At 45.8% G+C, this 24,740-nt stretch overlaps 1 protein-coding gene across 2 annotated transcripts in view; it reads left to right on the top strand.

The window, feature by feature from the left end:
- The first annotated feature begins 1,352 nt into the window (after positions 1 to 1,352).
- The window catches only part of DIS3L (DIS3 like exosome 3'-5' exoribonuclease), a 294,015-nt gene continuing 270,627 nt past the window's right edge, over positions 1,353 to 24,740 (top strand). Inside the window, exon 1 of one of the 2 annotated variants that reach the window (XM_078683028.1) lies at positions 1,353 to 1,549. In XM_078683028.1, coding sequence (XP_078539154.1) covers positions 1,411 to 1,549 — 139 coding nt within the window. In that variant the 5' untranslated portion in view covers positions 1,353 to 1,410. The remainder of the gene's footprint in view (positions 1,550 to 24,740) is intronic. The other variant, XM_078683029.1, reaches the window with a different exon arrangement.

The following is a 24,740-nucleotide window of genomic DNA, read 5'->3' as shown; positions in this document are numbered from 1 at the left end:
TAGTAACCAGGCGCCACTGAACAGTGCTGAAACGAACACTGGAGGGAGAAGTGGTAGTGCGCCCTGCACTCGGCCATCTCGGAGTCTACAGCTATGGCTGCTAAGTGTTACAATGTAACATTTGTACAGGAGTCACCACCGGCAGCAGCAGGGTATATTTGCTACATTCCTATAATTTCCGTGACTCAGAGTTAGGAGGTTAGGATGAGTTTTGTAGCACACACGTGACATCCTGCTGCCGCCAGATGCCTCCGTGTGTAACATGTTCATGTTGGGCCCTCGCATATCCTTCCTGTTGGGCCAGGTCCCACGAGGACAGAGAGACCATTTCTGGTGCTTTGCAGCAGTTTTAAAATCTTCTTGGAGTTTCTTGTTGCTCAAATGGGTGTACATTTTGATAATTATATGTTTCCCTTGTCTACATTGCTTGATTTTTGCTCGCAAGAAAGTGTAACTCATAGTAGTTTAAATGTCACTCATAATTGCCCTGAAATTATTTAAATGTCACACATACCTATCTGAAACCTTGGCAGCTATGTGTACGGGTATGCCCAGACGTGGGTCCCGTGCTCTCCATGCCACTGGAGCCAAGCTATCACTGCTGATGAGTGGTGAAAACCCTGAAACTGGTCCTAGGATGCTTGTTCCCAGTCCAGGGAGGACCTGCCCTGGCAGTTCGGGCTGGACTGTTCCCACTGGGCGCAGGGTCAAGACTAATTTGCATATGGCTGGATTCAAACTGGAATGGCTTGGGAGCAAAAATAACGATGGATTTAAGCACAGATCTCTGTACTTGGGTGAATGTATGCCATTGTTCTGCATTCATCAATGGTTCTATTTGCATTTATTACCCTGCAGTGAGGCATCTAAAGGTATGTAGCCTGCTCTGCCACCTCGCCTTTCCGTTGTTGTTCGCGAGCAGCACTCTGCCAGTACCATGCCCAAGAATTACACCTCCTAATCGGTGTATTAACTTTACAAAATGCATTCTCCGAGTTACTGTCCTCATTCAGTTCAATGCATCCAATTAACCAAACACACCTGAAACAATGATTTGTTAAGTTCGAGGCTGCAACACAGACTCCTTTGTGACATCGGAAATGCTCTTCTTTGGCAGTAAAAAAACATACCTGTCACGCGAAACAATCGTTATGATACGCCACTGCGCAATACAAACAAAACCTGTTAGTACATTCCCATAATCGTTCAAAACGAGAACGGGACGAAATCGATAAACAACGCTATATATATATATATAAACACGCCGTTAACCTTGGGTTCGACCACTTCTGGGTCAAGAGAATGACGTACACGGAAGTGTGCTGTCATTGGATGGGAGAGAGGCGGCAGCCGGAAGTACGTTTGTTTTGATTTTGTAGTTGCGGCACGTGAGAGCTCTCCGGTACCAAAATGTTGCTGCGAACTGAGCGGGTGTTGCTGCTACGGGCCCCACGGGGCCGGAGTGTGCGGATAGTGCGGGAACACTATCTGCGGGAGGACGTGCCCTGCGCCAGCCGTCTGTGCCCAGGAGGTTGCATCCAGGCGCCTGGTGAGACGGGGGAAGCGCTTGTGCCTGTCATAATAAGTTCCTGTCTTGGTCGAGAGAGAGGACGTAGGATGGAAATTGCGAGTAACTGGAGGGTAGGGGTTATCTCACTCAGAGTTTGACACAGGGCACGTTCGTGGGCTGATTTAGAACAGAACAAATAGGGCATGTGTTTCGATGTAATTGAAACGTCTTGATGTATTTGCTTATTCCCGAGACTAATCACCCAATACCATGCCACTGACGAGGACACAATTCACACGTTATAGTGCCGAATTGATACACAGTGGCACCATACTAAGTGCACACAATCAGCTTGTAGAACGTGGTAGACTTTCCATGAAATTGAAAAGGGAGCTGTCCTCTTAAAAGCATGGTGTTAGCCAAATGAGCAGCACGCCACCTACTACTACTACTGAAAGCAGAAAGCACTAGTTCTTTTCTTTTAATGTATTGTACGATGTTTGAAAAGCAATCATTATGAACTGTATCTGTAAATACATCAACTGAGGTACAGTTGTGATTTGCTGATTTATAGGTAATCTTGCTGTCTAAATAATTAACATTTATTCAAAGGTGCAGGTTTTTAGTGTTTACGAAGGCTAATACGATTGACTGGGTCTTGATTGAGTTGAGGAGGTTGTTCGAATCACCTGGCTCTGGACTAAGAAACATTCGTTTTATTATGTAGCGTAAGCAAACCGAGTCTTTGATAGATGGGCTTGCTTGACGACTACGATTAGATTGTAATGTCTGGATGGATCAGCGGGTTTTATATTTGCCACTGACACTATGGTGATCATTAAGTGACGACTTTGTATTCAGGCAATGTAAGCTCAACCAGAGCTGCCTGTTAAACCACATAGAAGCTAGTGCTATACATATACACTGAAGTCCTGAATCAGGATAATGTTGGAGAAAACAGTGAAATCAAAAGATTCACTCTAATTATTACATCATAGACAATCTGCCATATAAATACTTTGTGTATTTGAATCAGTGAAATCTCATTGTTCAGAAGTACACCAAACAGTGGTGCTCAGTACTGCTATGAACGCACAATGACAACGTGCAGTGCAAAGACGTGTAAATGCAAAGAAAAGGGGAATACTTGGCTTGAAAAAGCTTAAACTAGACAATTATAAAAATTGTTTTTAAGTGGTATTTCAAAAAGATATATTCAAGCAAAGCGTACTCAACCTTCCATCCTGCCAATGGCAGTGAATTGGGTCATAGTAATATCTGTGATTTATAGCACAAAGGCAGCTAAATTGGGGGTTCTAGTTCTATGAGAAAACAAGTTAATTGTTTGAGTTAGGCTTGGGTGGTGTTGTTGAGTCCTTTAAAAATGAGGCATTTAATATTGGATTAGGTTTCTGCTTTGACCAGAGTCGCTGTCATATCCATGTGAGGCTGACTTTTAGGTACATGTTGCAATGAAGAGCAGAATTGATGCTTTTTTTGCATTCCTGCCATAAGTACTTTGTCTGTGGATTCATCCTTTTGGGATGGGGAAATACAGTATTTAGTGAGTTTATGTTGTGACTTTGCATTTTAAGTTTGTCATTCATAAGAACATTGAATAAAGGTTGGGCAACTTTAGCTGAGTATTTGCCTCTTGTATACAGTCTTAATGTTCTTCTTGGCATCGCTCTTGTTTAAGCTGCAAGATGTTGATGTCGCTTTGAGACATTTAGTTTTAGACCATTCATAGCCATACAGTCTTCGATCTTGTTAGTGATGGAATGTCAAAAGCCTTCATATCAGTATTAGAGTGTGGTTGATTGTTGTGGTTTTTATGGAGAACCGCGAGGATCGGCGTGTTTTTGTTGAAGTGGAGCTGAGCAGCGACCAAGGTGGATTCTGACACAAAATCCTCAGGGGCGCAGCACCCATTAGGCTGAAAGCGCTTTAGATAACCAACCCCAGTCGTCTGCCGTAGCCCATGCTGTGGATTGCATAGGCAGTTCTTGAACTGTCCTGGGTAGGGGCTGACGACTTAGACTCGGCCTCATCCAAAGTACTTTGCAGGTCTTCAATTGATCATATATCAGTTCACGGGCCTTTGTGTGTTTTAATTGCTTCCAGACCCCCTGCTTTCCCCACTCTTATTATGGACTGTTGCTGCCAGAATGGGAGACAGAAGAAAGGATTTAATTTACAATACAACATGGCCATGTTGCCTAAAGTGCTTCAGCCACTGGCCTGGTTTGCCTCTAAACTCCAAAACAGGAATTGAACCCACTGCAATTCATCATTTTAAAAATGTGCCAAAGGCTCACATTTCAAAAAGGTATATTTCTTTAACTTTGAAGCATTTCAGTTAGTTACACTAAAATTAATTTCTGCGTTGTCTGACGTTTATCAGAATTCAGTTTCCAAACGTACATTTTGAAACATTCATGTCTGCGATGAGGATTCTATTAGGGCCACTGGAATTATGTGAGTCAAGCGTTTTTAGAATAATATTGGATTTGTCGCATTTGCAACCTAATCCTTTGTCTGCTGCATAATCTGTAGAGCTTGACAAAAAAAATAGTTTCTAGCTCAAGCGGATCAAAATTTACTTAAAACATGGTGATACGTGATCCTGTGCTCTTGCAGGTCCTTCACAAAGGTTGAGTGGTCAGATTTCCGTTGCTTAATCCTGGATTTAGATGTTAAATTGGTATAATATGGTGAAATCTTTCAGAGACAGTGTTACCATGTGTAAAAATGACAAAATAATGAGGTAATAATATGACAAATGTGGCGCATTACGCAGCATAATTTGCCTTTTCTTGATGCATAATTTAGTCATAATAATACATTTGTTTATTGTATAGTTAATAAAAACTGTTACAATTTGCGTAAAAGAGATAGAAAAGAGAAAACAAAAAACAAAAGAAAAAAACAAAACCACATTCAGCAAATATTAGCCTAAAACCACAAAAGCGGATAAGTTGCCATAAAATTTCCTTTCGTGTTCATGATCTTGCCATAAAATTTCTTTTCGTGTTTGTGAACTTAGCATAAAACATAAAAGAACAGTTCTTAAATCAGTATTTCTAGAATAGTGGTAGATTTTACTAGGTTTCTGGCGCCACTGGGAAAGTTACACTTTTCTAGTATATACGTAGTTGGGTAATAGTTTTAACGGTGCTAAAAGGAGAAGAGAACCACTTCCCTCTTCTAGTTAGGCTAAGCCACAGACATTTGTTGCTCCCTAGCACACGTAAGGAATTTACACAGTCAAGTACAGGTGTTTCCACATTACATTTCAAACAGCAATACACTGAAAAATTTTTTTTTTTTCCAAGATCCTTTTGTTCAGGGTTTTGTCGTTGTTTAATGAAGGAGACGTCACAGCCAACACGTGTTTCGTCGTACTGGGGAATGTAACCCCCGACTTTTTCAAGGCTATTCTCCGTTGCTGTAGTTCGTTGTCGGTTGAGGTGATAATTCCAACCCTCAATTGGGTTCCGATGTAGCTATCGTTGTAATTTATTGTTCCAGCTTCATTTGGTGTGAACACCATATATTGGTTCACTCTCTGCAAGCTTTTCGGTGTGTTCTTTGCGGGGATTATAATAAGTCCCTTCTGCTTCGAGTAAGAGGCAGTTTCTTAAATCAGTATTTACGTATTAATAAGAGATGTCCATCTTTCTTTTATCTGCAAGACTGAAGTGTCCAGATAAGATTATTTCGATACAGACTCGATTGCTTTCAATAGTTTTTCATGGGCTTGCAAAAACTTTATCATTCTACAATTCATTTGAGGGTCAGTTGGATCCAGGCCTCCAATAATGGTGGTTCTACAAGAACGTATTCTCCTGTCCTGGAAGACTTTCTTCAAAAAGATTGCAACTTCTTGCAATTTCATATTAGATGAATTATGTCTTCCTTTTCGTAACCACAGAGACGGCATTCTTTTGAGTCAATATGCCTCCAGGATGGTTCATCGGCTAAGGTTGGAAGTTTGCCAAAGCGCAAAGCCATAAGTCGTTTTTTAATATAAATAGAGAACGTTGTATCTAATTAGGCCGCCGGCTTAAGACTTTTGTAATTATTAATCACAGTCCAAGAATGGGAGCGATGGGAGAAAATACCTTTGTCTACTAACAGCGAGTGAAGTTTTGCAGCTCTATTTAATGCCTGCTTGAATGATAAAATAGGCAAGTTTTTATTCCAAAGGTTTAAAGAACATGTTACCTCCAGTGCGCTAGTCAGGAAGTAGTTGGCCTGCGATTTGTTTTGCGTTTCCAGTTCCGTCCATAAGAATTGGTTGAGGTTTTTTTCACCAGCGCTTTGCTTGATTCGGTACCACACCTTTATACATGTGTAAAGTGTGCCCAGTGATTCGTTCATTAAACCAAATTCTAATCGCATTTGCGCCGGTGAAGCAGAAATGGGAATTTGGAAAACCTTTTTATAAATTTTTGTTATTAGTTTGTTAAGAATATCAGAGTCTTTACCATGCATTGCGGCACTGGCATATGATAAGGTAGACAGAACTTTGCCTGAGATAATTGTCAGGAGCGGAGTCAAAGATGGCCCTTCCAGCTTCTTTGCCAGTTAACTAAATGCAAATATTAAGGCCCCTGCTCTCTGAGTCATATACTTTTTCTGATCTTGTAGGGATAACTTTTCATCTATGTAGTATCCCAAGTATTTATAACAGAATACTTTTTCCAGTTGTTTACCTTCTAGCCAGATGTTATGATGAGCGGCTGGCCGATTAGTAAAAAGCATTGTTTTAGTTTTAGATAAGTTTAGTTCCAACTTATTTCTAGACTAAAAGTCTGAAAGTACACTTAAGAGCCTCGTCAAACCAACTTTAGTTAAGCTCAATAGCACAATCTCGTCTGCGTAGGCGAGGTGAGAAAGTTTTAGCTTGCATAATGTAGTCAATTTGGCTCCCCTCTGCCACATAATTCGAGTGACCCTGGCTAGAAGTGAACCATGAGGCAGGTCAGTTGTCACATGAACGCGCTTAGATTTTTATAACCTATGGAGACACATTAACGTCTTATTAAAACATATAAAAGTGAAGTTTTTGTAGAGGGCACATCCTAAATTGAGTTTTTTTAAGGCACTCTTAAAAGGGGTTATAGAAGACATGGAGGCACAGTGAAATAAAGTAATTGGCTAGGGTAAAACACATTTTATCTAGGAGGTAAACCGTGCTGGAAACCAGGTTTCCTGGTTTTCCGCTGCAGAATTTGACCACTAGATGAAGGGGCTTGGTGACTAATATAAGGGTGTGGGTTGCAGAATCCATAAGAAGTCTTGGCTCAAAGTTCCAAGAAGACTCTTTCCAGAGCCAGAGCTCAGCATCTGGCCTTTGATGACTCTTTCACCTGTAGAAAAGCAATTTTCAGCATGTTCAAAAGGCTGACATTTTGTTGCAGGATCAGCTTCTATAACTGTAGTTCAAATTACACTGAATCCCACTTGCCAACTGCCAAGGATATGGTGAATTACTTGGTGTCTAGGTGGGATACATCATCCTGCATTCATGCAGCGCATACTGCACTCACATATATTCACGAGTCATCCTCTGCTCACACAGGCTAAATTTAACGCTCCCCATCCACTCACAAGAGCACACTCTTCACTGCATTGTCACACAGGCACACCACTTACCCTGTACTCACACCTTCCACCCTACACTTACACAGCACAGGCATTACTTTCACCCCTCACTCGCAGTGCTCACCCTGCACTTGATTTGATTGATTTATGGTTTATAAAGCACTTGAATCACCCTGTAAGGGGTCTCTCCGCGCTAGTACTTGGCTTTCTTTGACCAGGGAAGGGACCTATTAAAACAGTGCCATGTTAAGAAGCTCCAGAACTGCAGGTGATCGGCGCACTTCCGCAGCTGGACGGGTAGTTGGTTCCAGAAGGTCGGTACTAAATGGAATAACGCTTTACCTCCCTGCCGGGATTTTTTGCAGCGAGGAACTACAAGAAGAGATTTGGAGCCAGAACGAAGTGCCCTAGGAGGCTGGTATTTTGTGAATTTGTCTGTCAGATAACTGGGGCCTTTACCGTTTATGAATTTGTGTACAATGCAACATATCTTAAAACGGATCCGCTTGCGCACTGGGAGCCAATGCAAGCTCTGCAAGAGGGGAAGGGAAGAAGTGCGGGAGGGAGCATTGGAGCTAAGCCGGGCTGCGGTTTTTTGAAACACTTGTAGTCTGTTCACAGATGCTTCATTCGCTGTGATCTGCTTAGCGTTGTAATAGTCCAGGCGACTTAATACTAGTGTCCGAATGAGGGTTTTCCGAGTGGGAAGGGGGAGGAAGGGAAATACCCTTCACAGGAGGCTTAGGACATGGAAGCAGGCACCGATGGTGGTAGAGGCCTGTTCCTTCAATAGTAACTTCTGGTCCAAGCGGACCCCTACGTTTTTTCCCCCACTGTATTGGGGTAGGTGCGGATCCTAGCTCCATTGGCCACCAGCTCGGGGACCATCTCAAAGATGCGCAGCCGAACAGCATAATTTCAGTTTTTCCTGCATTAAGCTGGAGGAAATTGTTTCTCATTCAGCAGGCAATGGTCTTCATACTTTCTGAGAAGATGGACTGAGCGTTGGGGTTGTTTTTGTCAAAGGAAAGTAAAAGATGGGTATCATCAGCATACGAGATAGGAGTGAACCCTAACTCCTGCCAGTGGTGCAACATAAATGTTAAATAGGGTGGGACTCAGACGGGATCCCTGGGGAACTCCCTTGGGCATTACCGTCGTCTTGGATCAGAAAGGGCCCAAGTTGATAGTCTGAGTTCCGTGTGCCAGAAAACTCCATAGCCATTGCATGGCTGTCCCTTATATACCAATTTCACGGAGTCTCCTGAGCAGGATATGGTGAGCGACCGTGTCGAAGCCCCCGATAGATCAAGCAGCACCAGTAGAGCTGCCTCTCAGTTGTCTAGTGACTGTCTGAAGGTATCAGTGACCGCAATTAGAGCTGACTCAGTGCTGTGTCTGAATCCTGACTGCGAGGGATCAAGATAACCGGATGCCTCAACAAAGTCGAGAGGTGCTTATTATTATGTTTTTCCAAAATCTTGCTCATGAGGGGAAGCAGCGAGATAGGTCGATAGTTGGAGAGGGCGTCCATAGGGGCCTTGAGGTTCTTGCGTGTCATAATTATTCGTGCTGCCTTCCAGCCATTGAGGAGAAGACCTATTTCCAGCGATAGATTTAGTATAGAGCAGATAGGAGTGGCAAGCTGTTTGGACAGCAGTGAGGTGGTCTTAGCCGGAATGATATTGAGAGGTGAGCCTGATTTAACCTTATTGAGTAGAGATTCTAGCTCCTCAGGTGTCAGCAAAGGAAGTTTTCCAGCTTCAGTATATTAGGCAGTACAAATACGTGTTCACCAGGGGAATCATGTTGGCAGCTTCCGTCTCGGATAATGTCATCTTGTATAAAATCGATTTTTTCTTTTCTTTTTTGTGTGAAATGCTTGGCAATTTTATCACACAGGGCTTGTGTCTGAGCTTGCTCAATTTTGCATGCTTCTGGGTGAGTGAAAGTTTTAAGGATCTGGTAAGGGCTTTTGGGGGCATTCCCGGCCTGCTCGAGTTACAGTGCAATGTGGGCTGTGTGTTCATGTTTTATATTTTTATGGTAATTAGATAGGGCTGATTTATAGCGTGCTTTGTCAGATGCATTGTGAGAGAGTCGCCAGCACTGCTTCATTTTTTTACATAGGTTATTTTTTTGTCCTAAGTACAGGAGTGAACCAAGCCGACTGGGTACGCCTCGCTAATCTAGTCCCTAGTTTTAAGGGGGCCTGAAGACCAATGGCCACCTTAATAGTGGAGTCGTATCAGGCTAGGCCTGCCCGATATCTTTGCAATCGAGGTTCCAATAGGTGGGCATTATATCTTGAAAATGTCCAGGCGTAATTTTGTGCCACTGCCTGCGTCCGCTGAGGGAGGTTGAGGACGGTGTGTTCTGTGCCCTGGGGCCATGAGTTGGAACTCGATCAATGAGTGGTCGGTCTATGTGAGTTGTCTGGTGGCTCCGCAGAGAAAATTATAGGAGTTGGTAAAAATCAGATCTATCATGTGTGCTTCAGTGTGAGTGGGTTCTTCATTGATTTTATTTAGATCTAAAGTTAGTAAGTCTGTATAGGTGCAATACTGCTTCTTGATTTGAGGTGTCTTCGCTATGGACATTAAAGTCTCCCAAAAGGACGAAATTGTTTGTGGAAATGACAAGCGAAGCGATCAGATCCATAAGTTGTATTGAGAAATCCCGTAGTGGGCAAGGAGGCCGGTAGACCAAAGCATCTTTCCATCTATGTTGCGGGTGCAGATCAATTCTGAAAGTAAGAGCTTCCATACTATCATTGCTTAATTGCTCCAGAATAGTTATTTTGATGTGATCTTTATAGATTATTGCTATGACCTCCCACCTTGGTAGGCCTTTCTTGCTAAGGATGCGGTAGCCTTCTGGAAGTGCTATTGCTATGGTGGGGGTGGAGCTGGGTTTAAGCCATGTTTCCGTCAAGAAACCAATATCATGATGTCTGGAAGAAAGTAGGTCCCAGATTTCCACTGCATGTTTGGGTAATGATCTCACATTGCCAAGTAGGCAGTTACAGTTTTTGTCCCCTGAATGAGTCAGAGCCCGAGAGTCTATCCTTACTTGGTGGTTGGGCTGTTTTATGTTATCGCAAAAAACACAGTTGATGGACAGAATATAGAACAATGTCATACATTCACCCCAGTACAGAGATCTGGGCCTAAATCCATCGTTTTTTTGCACTCCACGCCACCCTGGGTTAGACACTGGCTATATGCAAATCAGCTCAGACCCTGTGCCTCATGGGAACAGTCCAGTCCGAACTACCAAGCCATGTCTTTCCCAGACCGGAATCAAGCATCCAAGGACCGGTTTCTGGCTATCAGCCTTCATCAGCCTGGATAGCTTGACTCCAGTGGTGTGGGGAGCCTGGGACTCACGTCTGAGCATACCCAGCCCACTCGGGGTGAAAATTGCAAAAAACACAGTTGATGGACAGAATATAGAACAATGTCATACATTCACCCCAGTACAGAGATCTGGGCCTAAATCCATCGTTTTTTTGCACTCCACACCACCCTGGGTCCTTGGATGCTGTGTTTTTTGCAGTTTTATGTTATCAGCAAGTATAGTGTTATTCGGTAGGAGTTGTATCATTTGTAGACTCTGAAATCTGCATGAGCTACATGCAAAGGGCCCCTCCAGTAGCACCGGCGTGCAGTGTGTGTCTTTTGCACAGTAGAGCAGTTGTTCAGGCTCCTATGACTATTCTCCGGGAGTTTCTGACTCGTGTAGGTTCGAGCAGGTTTTGGGCAGTTACCTAATTCTGACCCGAAACATGCAGGGGTTCTGGCTCCTGGCGACGGTCGGGCGCGGACGGGCCAGACGGCTTGCCTTAGGCCACCACCCACTGTCCCTCCGCACTTCCAGGCTACACCTTTAACACAGCACTCATTAAACTACTGAACACTTGTCAACATGCACACTTATACAAATGTAGTCACAGAATATATGTCCTTCCCTCAGTACTAGATGCTTATTCAGATCCATCCGTAACTACATCTGCAATGCAATAGGGGAGATTGTAATAAGACCTTGGGATGGTATGGGAAAAGAGATTGAGATGGGGCTGGTGTGGGAGCCGGGATCAGTCTTATGCTGTGGGGATCAGTCAAAGGGTAGTGGGGAAAGCAGGCAAAGGCAACAGGACAGCAAGAATCACAACAGGCTAAGGATGAAGCACTGCAACGGTGGCTGTGATCTGGTGTGGGAGTTGACTGGTACTGCAGGCTAAAGGTCACCTGTGGCCAGACATGATGTTTTTGCTGCTTCTTAAGCCATGATGTAGACCAACATCTGGGCCTGTTGGTCTGTATAGCAATTGCTCTATGCAGGGGCTGGTATTGGAGAACCCCTTGTTGTAAATTATTTTGTCCACCCTAAGCGTGGAAGGGTATACTCAGATGTGAGTCCCTTGCTCATTGCACCATCAGGATTCAAGCAAGCCGGGCCGAAGAAGGCTGAAATGCCAGAAACCGGTCCCCGGAAGCTTGTTTCCTTCCCAGTGTAAGAATTGGCTTTTGTAGTCTGGTCTGCCCTGTTCCCATGATGCACTGGGCCAGGGACAGACTAATTTGCATACAGCCAGGTTCTGAAACTGGGATGGTGCAATGAGCTAAAAAACGGTGTTGGATCTAGCCCTGATCTGTTGACTGGGTGAGAGTATTCTGCTTAATTCAGAGACTCTGTCCATCACCACCCCTTGTTGTAAGGTATTGGAGAAAGAGCGTTCTGAGGCTACAGCTGGTGTGTGAGATGGACGCTGTCCGTGGAGGAGCCAGTGAAGTGGAGGGGAGTGATGTGAGGTTGTAGGTTGGTGCAGGAGGAGGGACTGGGATGAGACTTACAACGCAAGACCCCTGACTAAAGGCCACATTGAGTAGCACTTCTGGAGTTCAAGGAAGGTCGAGCAAAACAAACTTTTTTGTTTTGAATGTACTGATGTAATTGGGGAAGAAAAAGCAAACCGGTTCAGATGCTGCTGCATCATCATGCTGGACTTAGAAATGCCTTGTTGGGAAGCGCTATTCAACAATACTTTCACCAGTTATACTGCTGTTTGTTCACAGAGCAAAATTCTTAGCCAATACTATCTCATCATTGTGGAGGTGTCTTCGTCTTGCCCACTGCCAGGTTATTGTATTTTAATGCAGTAGCCATGCTAGGTGATGGAACCACCCAGGAGTCAATAGAAGTGCAACAAGCACTGCACTCCTTCTCAGAAGCACCACCAAGTTTGCCCAATCAAATGCAGTAGTCAAGGTAAACATGTCGGATGAGCTGAAGTCTCTTTGGCGGTTGTGTTTCTTAAAGCTTTTTTCTGTTGCTCACACAAGGTATAGCGATAACCAGACCTAAAAAGTACACCTCAGAAGTTTTGAAACCCATTCAATATGGTGCTTAAAAACTCACATCGTAGCACTAAACATTACCTTAAGCGCATTTTAACGCTTTAAGAACAACTCAAGGGTCCATGTTGTGTTGTGGAGTATTGGTGATTATCCAAAAGTTGTGAAGTGTTTTTTGAAACAGTGTTATTTTTTCCCAAAAAATCTTTGTATTTTTATTATTTTCCTTCAATGCATTTAGGGCCTCTTGCACCATTCCTACCTAAGCCCATTGGGCCCTTGACTCCCATTGAAAATGTAGTATTAAGTGAATGACACTGACTGTATAGACTTAGGTGGTATACAATGTATAGTTGATCACTTTTAATGCAGATCCTTTCTGGCAGAGGACATGTGTCAGATCTTTTTCAGTGAGCATGGGGGCAAGCAGAAGCTAAAGGGCCTCAGCCGGGGGGGGCAGTGGTGGTTTAACTGGGATGTTCCAGAGTCTGTACTACTTTAGCTTCACAAACTGGGCCACATACAACCCCTTCAGAAGTGTACTCTCATTGTAGCACTTTATAGCATTCACACACTTCTCAGGGGGGTAGTTTAGGGGTATGGAAACTCTGAACTCAGGTCACCCAATAGAGCAATATCTGTCCAACTCAGTGCTTAATTTGGATAAGAAACATACTTTAATAGACACACTTAAAATGGTATACTACCGCAGGTACAATAATATGCACTGCCACTTAGGCTACTGCACCCTAGGATACTGTCTTTTCTGTCTTCATCTTCTCTCTTTAACATTAGTCCCTCCTCTGGTGAATCTAGGCAAGTCCCTGTTACTTTTGTGAGACATTAATCAAGGCTCAGATGCAGGCACCCCAGTTCAATTATGGTTGTTTTCAGTTCAGTACAGTCGCCTAAATACAGCCTCATTACAGTGCAGGTCTCAATGTGTTTTTGCATCACATATATCCGATCTCGCCCACTTCTAGGATGAGACAGCATGGTTGTAGATGTGGCCCTTGGTCTGAGTAGGCCGCAGACAGAGCTGCAGCTGTGAGTTCTTTGGTGAATGTAGGTAATGAGTCAGTGAGAACTCATGGCAGGCATCAGACCTGCTTCTGGGTCACTGGGCAGCAGATGGGCCATAACTTACACTGGTGTCACAACAGCACGCTAGCAGCCACGGGATGCGCTTTGTAAATAATGCAGCGGTTACTGTCATGTGCATAAGTCTTGGCTAAGACGGTGACGTCCACTGTGGGCATAGTTTTTTCTTTTGTGGCGACGTCAGACACCGTAACGGCTCTGAATTTCGGTCGCTATGTTCACCATGGGCACATCTCTTGATTTAAGCAGCAAAGTCAACTGTCATTGTTCCTATTGCAAGGTCGGCTGCCAACTTGTGATGCTTTCTTTGGACCGCACTTCTGAAGAGATTGCACTGACCCTCTTCAGACTCGCAGATCTCTTTCTACAGTCTGCTTTGTCCTGTTAGACCTTCCATACTTGAGTCTGGCAGTTTCTGGCATTACCTGGACAGTCATACCTCCTGCGGGTTGACAGACTTTCACTCCCTCAGCAGGCAGTCTGACTTCTAGGTGCTTCAGGTCAGGAGGTCAGCTCTTCCAGTAAGTAAAGACTCCAGTTGATGTACCCTCTCCTCTGGGAATCTGGCTGTCGCACAGACATAAGTCCTGGCTGTTGTATAGAAGTCCTTAAAGTATGCTACGGAATACTTCCTTTGTGAAAGGACTTGGAACTGGAACAACATAGATGTAAGTATCTCCAACTTTATGCAGTCAAAGCAGGTAAGGAATGTGGATGATCTGTTTGCAATCTCAAAACAGGGTTGTGGCGGTTCTTCTGTCCAGTGTCCTATCTAGGCTATTCTCCAGACAGCCTTTGTGTAGAGTGATGCTCTTCACAACAGGGTAGTCTCCAGCCTGGAGTACTCTCTTTTTTTTGTCCTCGTCTCACCAAGTATGCGTCTGCAAATCTTCAAAAGCCACCCATCTGACCTGTGCGCCCAGCCGCTGCTGCCTTCGCTCTGGTCTGTGTCCGGTACCAGACCTGCCCCTTTGTCAGTGGCTTGGTGTAATCAGAGGACCGAGAGGAGCCATGGTTAGTTATACTAACCCCAGACCTCTACCCCACTTTGTAAAGGCCTGCCAAATGTTCGAACAGTTCTCATTTCCTCCTCCCCGGTCTAATCATTTTAAATGCAGTTTTAACCCAGTCTACAGTCTTAGGAGACACAGGGTCTCTCCACTTCAAACAGGTTTCCCTCTGTGCTAAAAATATAAAATATAACAATAACCCTCTGTGCATATAACTCATCTTATTCCTTAATATACTATCGTCCCCAAACAAAACAAGAGTCAAATTTAAAGTGATTTTCTCACCAAAGATACCACACAGAGCCTCCTCGACTCCTCTCGAAAAGGCAAAAAGTCTAGGACACTCATAAAAAATATGAAGGTCATTGGCTTTGATGGAATCGCACCATGGACATTTGGGAGTGGGGAGTGGAGCAAACTTGGCTATCCTAGCAGGAGTATAGTATAATCGATTGATGACAAAGAAATGATTCTTCTTAAGATTTGCCGGCTTGTCATACTTCTATAGCAACTTCAATGAGGGTTCATATAGTTCTTCGATGTTACATTCCAAAGGTACCTGGTTCCATACTAGTTGTTGTGAGGGGCATTCCTTCTCCTCTGCCTCTAAAAACTTCTTATACCATTTGGAGATTTCTTTGCTCTTGAGATTAACCTCTTGTAAGGATTGCTCCACCTCCCAATCCCCGTGTATTTCTCTCTTTTCTGCTGCGACCCAGGAGGTTAATTGCATGTATTTAAATCTGGAGAGGCCATTTCCGATCCTAGCTCCTAAAACCTCCCATGGGTGAACCCCCTCTGATGAAACCAGGCCTGAACATATAACAATACCGGCTCTTTTGATTGGTGTTGCTAGACTGTCCTTAAGGCATTCCGGGGTCCCAGTGGATTCCCAGATTGGGGCAAACTCTGAGTAGTACCCTATCCCCCACTTTCTTCTGACCTTATGCCACAGCCTAAGAGCAGCCTCCAGTACTTTCAGCCACACTTTTTTAAAGTACCTTGGTGCCCAAAATTTGTATAAGAAGCCTTCTCTGCCACCCAAACCTATCATTTCAACCAAAAGTCTACCCCAAGATGACTCATCTGGTTTCGTGAGTAACATCCGGATATTTTTAAATTAAAAAGAAATACAGTACCATTTAATATCCGGAAGGGCCAATCCTCCGCCTCCATTTTTTTCCAAGCCAATCTGGCATCTTTATAGGCCCAGATAAAGATCGTGATTTTACTCTGAATTTTACTAATGTCTGCTTTTGGAAACCTGAGGGGGTGGCATTAAAAAGGTATGTTAGCTTAGGAAGAATAGTCATTTTAATTAAGTTGACCCTACCATATATTGTTAAAAGGAGGTTCTTCCACCTAGCTAATAGGCGATCAACTCCTTTTATAGTCCTATTTAAATATATCTGTGGGATTTTCTTAATATCCTTGATGATTATTACACCCAGATATTTAAATTCTTGGCATGTTCTGACCCCCCAGTTGTCGATATTTCAGCACATCACCTCGGTTTTGGTGGTGTTTGTTAAATAGCCCCACAGTGAGCCAAATTCCTCAAGCAGACCTTCCACCCTTGGTAGTACCCCTGTGGGGTTATCCGTAAATAACAGCAGATCATCTGCGTATAGTGCAACCTTGCTTTTATATTGTTTAGATTTAAAAGGTGTAATTGGATCAACTGCCCTGATTGCCTGAGCCAGAGGTTTTATATACATATTGAACAAAAGAGGGGAGAGGGGCAACCCTGTCCTGTTCCTCTGGAAATATTAAAGCAATATGTTAAAACCCTGTTTACTAGAATTCTAGCAGAAGCCTCCTGGTAGCAGTTTATCAAAGTCTGAATAAAGGTGGGCCCAAAGCCCATTGTTCTTAACACTTCCTAAAGATATATCCAACAAACTCTATTGAACGACTTAGCCACATCTAATGCTATTACGGCCAAGGGTTTGGATCGAGCTATGGCAAGATCGATATTGCCAACCAATTCTTGGGTTTGTTCTTGTATATATCTTTTAGGAATAAATCCTTTCTGGTCAGTGTTATCAGCTGTGGAGAGATTTTGACCAATCTCCCTGCTAAAATGCTCATAAAACTCTTTTGGCGGCATTCGGCAGAGAGATCAATCTGTACGGATCAGCTCTTAGAGGGTCTTTTGCTGGTTTCAAAATAAGCACTATTGTTGCTTCTTTCCATGACCTAGAAATCTTACCCTCAGACAGACAAACTGAATTAAATAAGATGCCCATAACTGGGACCAATTCATCTAGCAGAAGTTTATATACCTTGCTAGGAAGAGCATCTGTTCCTACAGCCTTATTATTTTTACTTTGACCAATCTGCTGTCTGATCTCCCCTTCAGTTATTGGGTCATCTGAACATTCCCAGCTTTCAGCTGTTACGGTCGATAATGATTGTTCCCTCAGCCAATTCTTAAGAATCTCCGTGTTTGGTATGGTGTCCTCCTTATATAACTCGAAAATAATGAAAGCAACCGAGTTTGCATGTCGACCAGTCTACTCAATGTTTCCCCATTATCATAAATAATTAATTCATTAATGATTCCTTACGCTGTCTGCTCTGGCTTTCCATGCCAGAAGTGCTCCTGCCTTCTCACCATATTCAAAGTTCTGCGTAGATTTTGCCAGCCACTGTGTTTTATATTTCTGGTTGAACTTCACTCTAAATTCCTGACAGGCATCATCAAGGTCCTTTTGGACTAGTGATATTCTTTCAGGTGCCCCCTGATTGAGCCGGGTCCTTTCTGCCTTTAACTGGGAGATTTTATCTTCCAGCCTACGTGTCTCTGATGATTCCTTCCTGTTCTTGCCACAAATACGGCGATATAGGTAACCCCTCAAATAAGCATTGAAGACTTCCCATACGTAGTCCATAGACGTAGAGCCAATATTATCCAAGAAATAATTTTTAGATACCCCTTTAAGCTCTTTCGCTATCTCTGGGTCAGTTAGGATAGATCTTTTGATTGTACATCTGGGTTTTAAATTATATTGGCTCCCTGCCAGAGTGAATAGAACAGAGGCATGATCTGATATATGACTGGGCTGGATGGCTATTGATGTCATATCTTCTGCAATGGATCTGTCAATCAGAACATAATCAATCCTGGAAGAGTGTCCATGTTTCTTATTATAGAAAGTGAAGCCCTGCTTATTACCAGTCTTAGTCCTCCATAGATCCTTAAGCTCCAAATCATGCATCATGTTGTTTAAGGCCTGGCGCACCCGAGGTGCCCCTACATAGTGACTCTGATTAGATCTATCCTTTAGAGGATCTAAGAGCACATTGAAGTCTCCTCCAATAATTATAGGGGAGGCTACTTCCATCAGGGACCATTGGAGCTTACATAGATAAGTAGGGTCATCTATGTTGGGACTATAAAAAGATACACAAACCAACTCCAACCCTCCAAAATCTAGTTCAGCCATTAACCATCTCCCTGATTGATCAGTTTTTATTGATTTGATTGTGCACCCTGCCCATTGTTTAATTAATATAGCCACTCCCTTACAGTGGACGACCTGTTCTGAGGAGTAAAAAAGTGTTATCCATGAGTACTTTGCGAATACGGAACAACTCTCCAGTTGATTCAAATGAGTCTCCTGGTTTAGACATATTTGAGCGGGGCTTTGCTTCAAATATTTCATCACTAATCTATGTCTTTGAGGGCATCGCAAACCATTGATATTCCACGAGAGGAATTCGAACTCGACAACTCCCATTGAAAGATCTCACCTATTGTAGGAGGCCTTCCCAGTGTTTCTATACCTGATAAAAAAAGCCCAGAGCAGACCGCCTAAGATAGAAAAGGTGATAGAGGAATTTTTGGGAGTTTTTTCCCAGCCTGGAATACTCTCAACAGAGGCCCAGAGAGGCATGACTTTTCTGAAAATGGCTTTTCACCAGCCATACAAAACAGTGATCAGGATGAAGACAAAAGGCTAACTTCACTGAAAATATCTCTCACCCTGAACAACAATGATGAGCGACCCACACCCAACACCTACCAAATGACGGCTTAAGTGATTTTTTAAAAATAGCCTTGTCTCCCCCATCTATTTGGAAATGACAGCAGTACTCTACCTCCTCACATTTTTCACATGGATAATAGCTATAGGATCTAGGTTACACATTGATGCAGAACTTCACACAAATTGATCCGGCTACACAGATACAAGGTCTGATCCTGACTATGAATTCATAAAACACAGTATGCTGTCTTCAATTCTGTACATGCTAAACCCATGACAGGGATGGTAGTCCACTGTCAACAAAATGAGACCACCATTGGTCCACCCCTCCAGGTTACAGGACAGTTGCAAGACTTAATTTGTCTCACGGAAAGGGTTAGGCTTCTGCATATATTCAGTTGAGCGTAGAGCCAAAATAAAAAAAATTGATATAAATGAGTCCCAGTTAAGCACTCAGAACATGGCACTGCACACCCCAGAGTGAACATTCTCAGTTCAAAAGTATGTTCGGGCAATATTATCTTTCACCTAAGTTAATATGGCTTATCTTACAGTCTTTTCACTGCATATATGTTTACTTGACTCCTTTAAATGTAATTTTGTGGATACTAAACAAGTACATATTTGTGTCTCAATGTATAATCATTGATGTAAATATATATCATTGAATGTTTTGTTTTCTTCACAAGAACGATGGGTTGGTAGCAAAAAAAAGCTGGCAGGAGCCCGTAAAGTTAATCTGGTGATTGCCATGCTGAAGGGGGACCTGCCCTATGTCCTGTAGAGCTTACCTACAGCATGCAGAGCTGAGAGTAACCACAAGCCCTTAACATGGGGCAGACGATTTGAGTAGCTAGAGCTGGTGAAGGGCCTTCAGACTTGATGAGAGGCCTCAAGGTCACAAACAACAGCACCACTAGGAGATTTCAGAGGACAAAGGATCTGCCAGCCATAACACCTGAAGTGGTAGTACCTTACAACATCCTGATTCCTTGGCAGTACGGCTGAAAGCCTCCTCACCATTTGCTCTTGCTGTTTGGAGGGAAAACCTACATTACGTCTCACCCACCAATTTCACTCTACTTGCATCCCTTCCCCCGCTCAACCACAATTCCAGAAGCTCAATGCAGTTTACCAGGTAACAAAACGGAAACACATCTACAGTCACTCACCTTTAATCTAATCAAGGCTTCATCAGTCCTTCATCAATGTTGCACTTCCTGCAGAATTGCCTGCAGACACGTCAATTACTAGCTCTGCAACCAATCCATCAAGAACAGTCAACAACTCATTGAATATTGGTATTTTCCCAAAGGAACTCAAAATTCCATACATAAAACTCTGCAACAATCTAACCCTGTGGAGTCCCAGGGGAGGGAACTAGAAGTATGGGTATTCAGGTTGAGCTGGTCTCCATACTAAACATGTATGCACAAAAGAAGCTACCCTGAATGTAAAGTGACTGAGGGGTAAAGGTACTTAGTCGAGTACTTGGCATCTCACAAAAAGTGAAGGACTGTCCTCACACTCCACCAGGTGTCTTGCTTCATCATTGGAAGTCCTCGCTCTCTAGAAACTTGGTTTGGTAGAGAGCGGGCCTACACTTGGACACAGAGAGGCACTTCTAAATCTAAGCGGATGCCTGTGAAAGTGAGTGATTGTTAAAAACCAATATAATTGCCAAAATGCATTTATTTTAACAGGCAACTACTTGATATTAAAACTGGAAACAATGGTTTTAGGGGAATAAGTACCCCATCACCGTAGTCATTAAAGTTGTCGACATGTTTCTGCCCATATGGCCCAAGGGGTCCGCGGCATTCATCAGGACGGAAAAAAGATTGTGGGCTCCTATCTTACTAAAAGTTGGTTTGAAATTACCACTGGGTAGGTTGACATATGTCAAACTCTACCTGAAGGAGTTTTCTGAAACCTGTAAATATAAAGAAAATGAGATTGACATCAGAGACCTATTAATCTGAGAGGAATTCGGTCAAAAAGCAAAGTGAAGGCGTGGCTACGCGGGCGAAGATGGTGGACGCAGCTTGCTAAAGCTCCCACCGGCCCGTCTTTATCCGAGTACTTATCCTTGCTTCCTGACCCGATTCCATCACCCACACCACCGGCAGGAAGAGCGGAAGGCAAGTGGAGTCGCCCGCTGTATCCCTTGGAGCTCCCGGATCGCTGGCGGAGCCGTGCTCGGCGACATCAGTCTGAGGCCTAGTCCCTGCAAAGGAAGCCGGGGCCTCGAGTTTGGCGCACCCCGGCTGGGGGATCTTCGCGCCGGCCCGCCATCATCCGCTTCCCCGGGGCGGGCAGAACTCCCCTTCCTAGCGGAACACTGCGCTGCTGATGGGACCCTCCGGTAGTGAGGGGGGCCCGCTCTGACGACTGGAGAAGGCCGGAGGGAGTCGCGGCCTACTACGGGGCCGGGAGACCGGGACCTCGATTTTCGGAGGCCTCCGGGGATACCGGCGGTGGAGTGGCTGCCGGGGCTTGCCTGGGCCAGTGGATCGCTCGACTGGCGGACTGACCCTAGGTGGCGGTGGCTCCGCGGAACTGTGGCTGGGTGCCTGCCGACCTTGCTGCACTTGTGGGACAGGCTGGGAGGAGCAGAGGCCTGCATCCTGGTCGGTAAGCCGAGACCGGGGCCGGGTGCACGCGAGATTGAGGCTGACCAAAGGAGATATTTCTGTGCCTCGGTGACGGTGGTGATTGCGGTCAGCAGAAGGGTACACCGCTGCGCTGCTCTCTGGTGCGGACCCCCCCCTGGCCATTTCACGACCAGTGGCACAGAGCTTGATTGGGGTGGCCGACGGGCTCCTTTGTTTCCCCCTGGGTCGTCCTTGCAGAGGTGGTGCAGGCGAGACGCCCGAGGACTTAAGGACCCCGCGGAATCGGAGGCGGACCACTGAGTGACCCACGGTTGCCCAGCAGGGGGGAGTCGGGGAAGCTGCCTGGTGATTTATTTACGCTGACCCGTCGGCGCTGCCCAGACCTGGTGGGGAGCTGCTTTGTCTCCGGGGGCTGCGGGACCACGGACAGATCCACGTATTGGTGTGGGAGGGCCCCCCCGCCCCCTCTGTGGACCCTCTTGATCCTGTGCTTCACAGTTCCACGCAACTATGACCAGGGGAGGTGGTGGCCCGGCCAAACAAGGACCCATTGACAAGTTTACAGGGCCCAGTGGGGGCACTGGTGCACCCGGCGGTGGCGGAGGAACTGGGCCGGATAATGCGGCACTTATGGCGGCGATCACCCAGTCCAGAGATATGCTGGACGCGAAGATTGGTGCAGTGGGTGCAGACGTAACTCTGCTGCGACAAGATCTGCGGAGTGCAGTGGAGCGGATTACAGAAACTGAGTCGAGGATATCGGTAGTGGAAGACGATGTGGGGACCCTGAAACGGAAAATGGCGGCGATGGAACATGCCCAAAAGAACCTCGCGACCAGGGTGGAAGATGCTGAAGGTCGCGCACGTAGGAACAACCTACGCTTCGTTGGATTTCCGGAGCGATGCGAGGAGGACAATATGGAGCTGTTTCTGACCCAATGGCTGGAAAGCTGGCTCCCCACAGGGGCCCTTTCCACTTGCTTTGTGATTGAACGTGCACATCGCGCCTTAACTCAGCGGCCGCCGGAGGGGGAGCGACCCCGGGCAGTCATCGCCAGATTGTTGAACTATCATGATCGGGATGTGATTCTCCGAGAGGCGAGAACCAGAGGCACCATCATGTACGAAAATCGGAAGATAATGATCTTTCCTGACTATACCAAGTTGGTGCAGCAGCAGCGTCGCTCCTTCCTCGACGCTAAGGCCAAATTGCGAGGATTGAAGATTCAATATTCCTTGTTGTACCCGGCCCGCCTGCGGGTTATCTATCAGTCCCGAACCCACTTCTTCGATTCCCCGGAGGAGGTCTTCCAGTGGACCGACGAATCGGTGCCGATCAGGCCACATGCGCAGCCGGGTCTGAATCCTGGTGCCCCTGGAGGTTCGACGCAGGATCGACAGGGTAAGCCGGCCCGACATGGCCGTCAGCGGAGGTCCCGGTCGAGGAAGAGGTCCGCCTCTGCCGGCGCGACCCAGGATAAGGGGACTGTTGCATCCGACCAATCTGACGATAATATTTGAGTCCATGGGTGAGATTGCACTGCTGCGGCTGCCTCGAGTGACTGGGAGGCCCACGGTTGGGCTTCATCCCTAGAAGTGTGGGCACTGTTTTTGATGCTAACTCTCGGGAGGTTTTGTTGTAATTTGGGTGGTGGTGAAGGGTTTGGAAGGGACTTGTTAGGGCCTTCGACTACCACGCGCAGTGGTTGTTGGCTGAGGGAGGGGTGGGTATTGCTGTTCTTAAGGGGTGTTGGGATCCATTGGTATGGTTAGTCTTGGGCCCTCTGTTTTGGACCCGGGGCGGCCCATGCCGCGACAGGTACTTCAATGTTCTATGGAGTATGGGGATGGGGGGTGTTGGCAGCAGGGTTTGGGGACGGGACATGTGGGCGCAGTGATGACTGGGAAAAGTAAACCTATTGGGGTAGTTTCTGTTGATGTTGGGAGGGACTGGGAAGGGCGGGGGGGGGGAAATGCACGTGCTGATTGTTATTGACCTGAAGACAATGCGAGGTGGGTGGAAGTGGCACAGGAGGCATACTTATTGGACCTAGATTGACTATGGCTGATTTGACTCATGGACTCCCCGGCGAGTCCCTACGGATCATCACTTGGAATGTCAGGGGAATGCTGGATGCCGTTAAAAGGGGGGCTGTTTTGCGTTGGGGGAAGAGGGAGGCAGCGGATGTACTATTGCTCCAAGAAACTCACATGTTGGGCACTAAAGTACTTAGTTTACAGAGGTTTGGATACCATCAAGTCTTTCATGCTGGGTTCGCCAGGGGCTCTAGAGGTGTTGCTATTCTGGTGCACCGCAGGGTGGCCTACGTTCATGAGAAGCAGTGGGTGGATCCTCAAGGCCGTTATGTCTTTATTAGAGGGATGTTGGGCACAGAGCCGATAGTTTTTGGAAGTGTGTATGCCCCCCCCCCCCTCCTGCAGTGGGCCCTGTCCGAGAAACTGTTTAAAGTGTGGGAGGATATCCCGGAGTCCTTGGCGGTGATTGGAGGGGACTGGAATGAGATGATGGATGTGTGTGTGGACCGTCAGAGGCGACAGGGGGTGCTTGCTGGCCCTTCCCCTAATTCCCCTACCCGGCTACAGGCCACGACTGAGGGACTGGGATGGGTGGATGTGTGGCGACATTTGCATCCAACGGTGCGCGAGTACACATATGTCTCTGCGGTGCACGGCTCGTTCTCGAGACTGGACTATATGTTTGTGCCTGGAATATATCTGCACAGGGTGCGCGAGGCTGCGATACGTCCGAGGGGGCTCTCAGACCACTCCCCAGTGTCAGTCACGATAGAACTGCTAACGAAGCGACAACCCTTCAGGTGGAGGATGTCGTCGTGGCACCTACAGCAGCCCACCTATGTCCAACATCTACGAGAAGCCGTTGCACACTACTGGCGGGAAAATCTAGTGGGTGATATGGATGTTGAGGTGGTTTGGGAGGCCATGAAACCTACTATACGGGGGGTGGATATTGCATGGTGTGCCGAGGCCCGCCGTAGACGACGAGAATCGACCGCTGCAGCTGCCAGACTCGTAGAGGACCTAGAACACCGTAGTAAGGGAGGGGGAGATGAGGTGGCGCTACGGTTGCTCCTCCAAGCACAACAGTCGTACGCCTCTATCTTGATGGACGAGGCCAAACTGGCGTGGCTGGCCACGCGGAGCAGAATATACCAATGGGGAGATAAATCCAGTACCATGCTCCATAGGCTATGTCAACGCCGTCTCCAACCGGTTACGTTGCCGGGCCTCACTGATGACAGTGGAGTGACGATCACTGACCCAGCTGCACTTGCAGCGAGTTTTGCTGATTATTTCCAGTCACAATATGCCCCACAAGATACTCTCCACGCAGACGATATAGCTAAATTTATTGATGACTTGCCGCCCCGGGCGGTGTCTGACGAGGCCAGGAAGGAACTTGAAGCTCCCCTTACGGCCGAGGAACTTGGGGAGGCGCTGGGTCAACTTAATGCGGGGAAGGCACCGGGTCCAAATGGCTACCCCTGTGAGTTTTTTAAGAAATT

This window comes from Lissotriton helveticus, chromosome 3_1 (genome assembly GCF_964261635.1).
Source record: "Lissotriton helveticus chromosome 3_1, aLisHel1.1, whole genome shotgun sequence".
In the NCBI taxonomy this organism is placed as follows: domain Eukaryota; kingdom Metazoa; phylum Chordata; class Amphibia; order Caudata; family Salamandridae; genus Lissotriton; species Lissotriton helveticus.
This window is presented reverse-complemented; position numbering and strand designations above follow the sequence as displayed.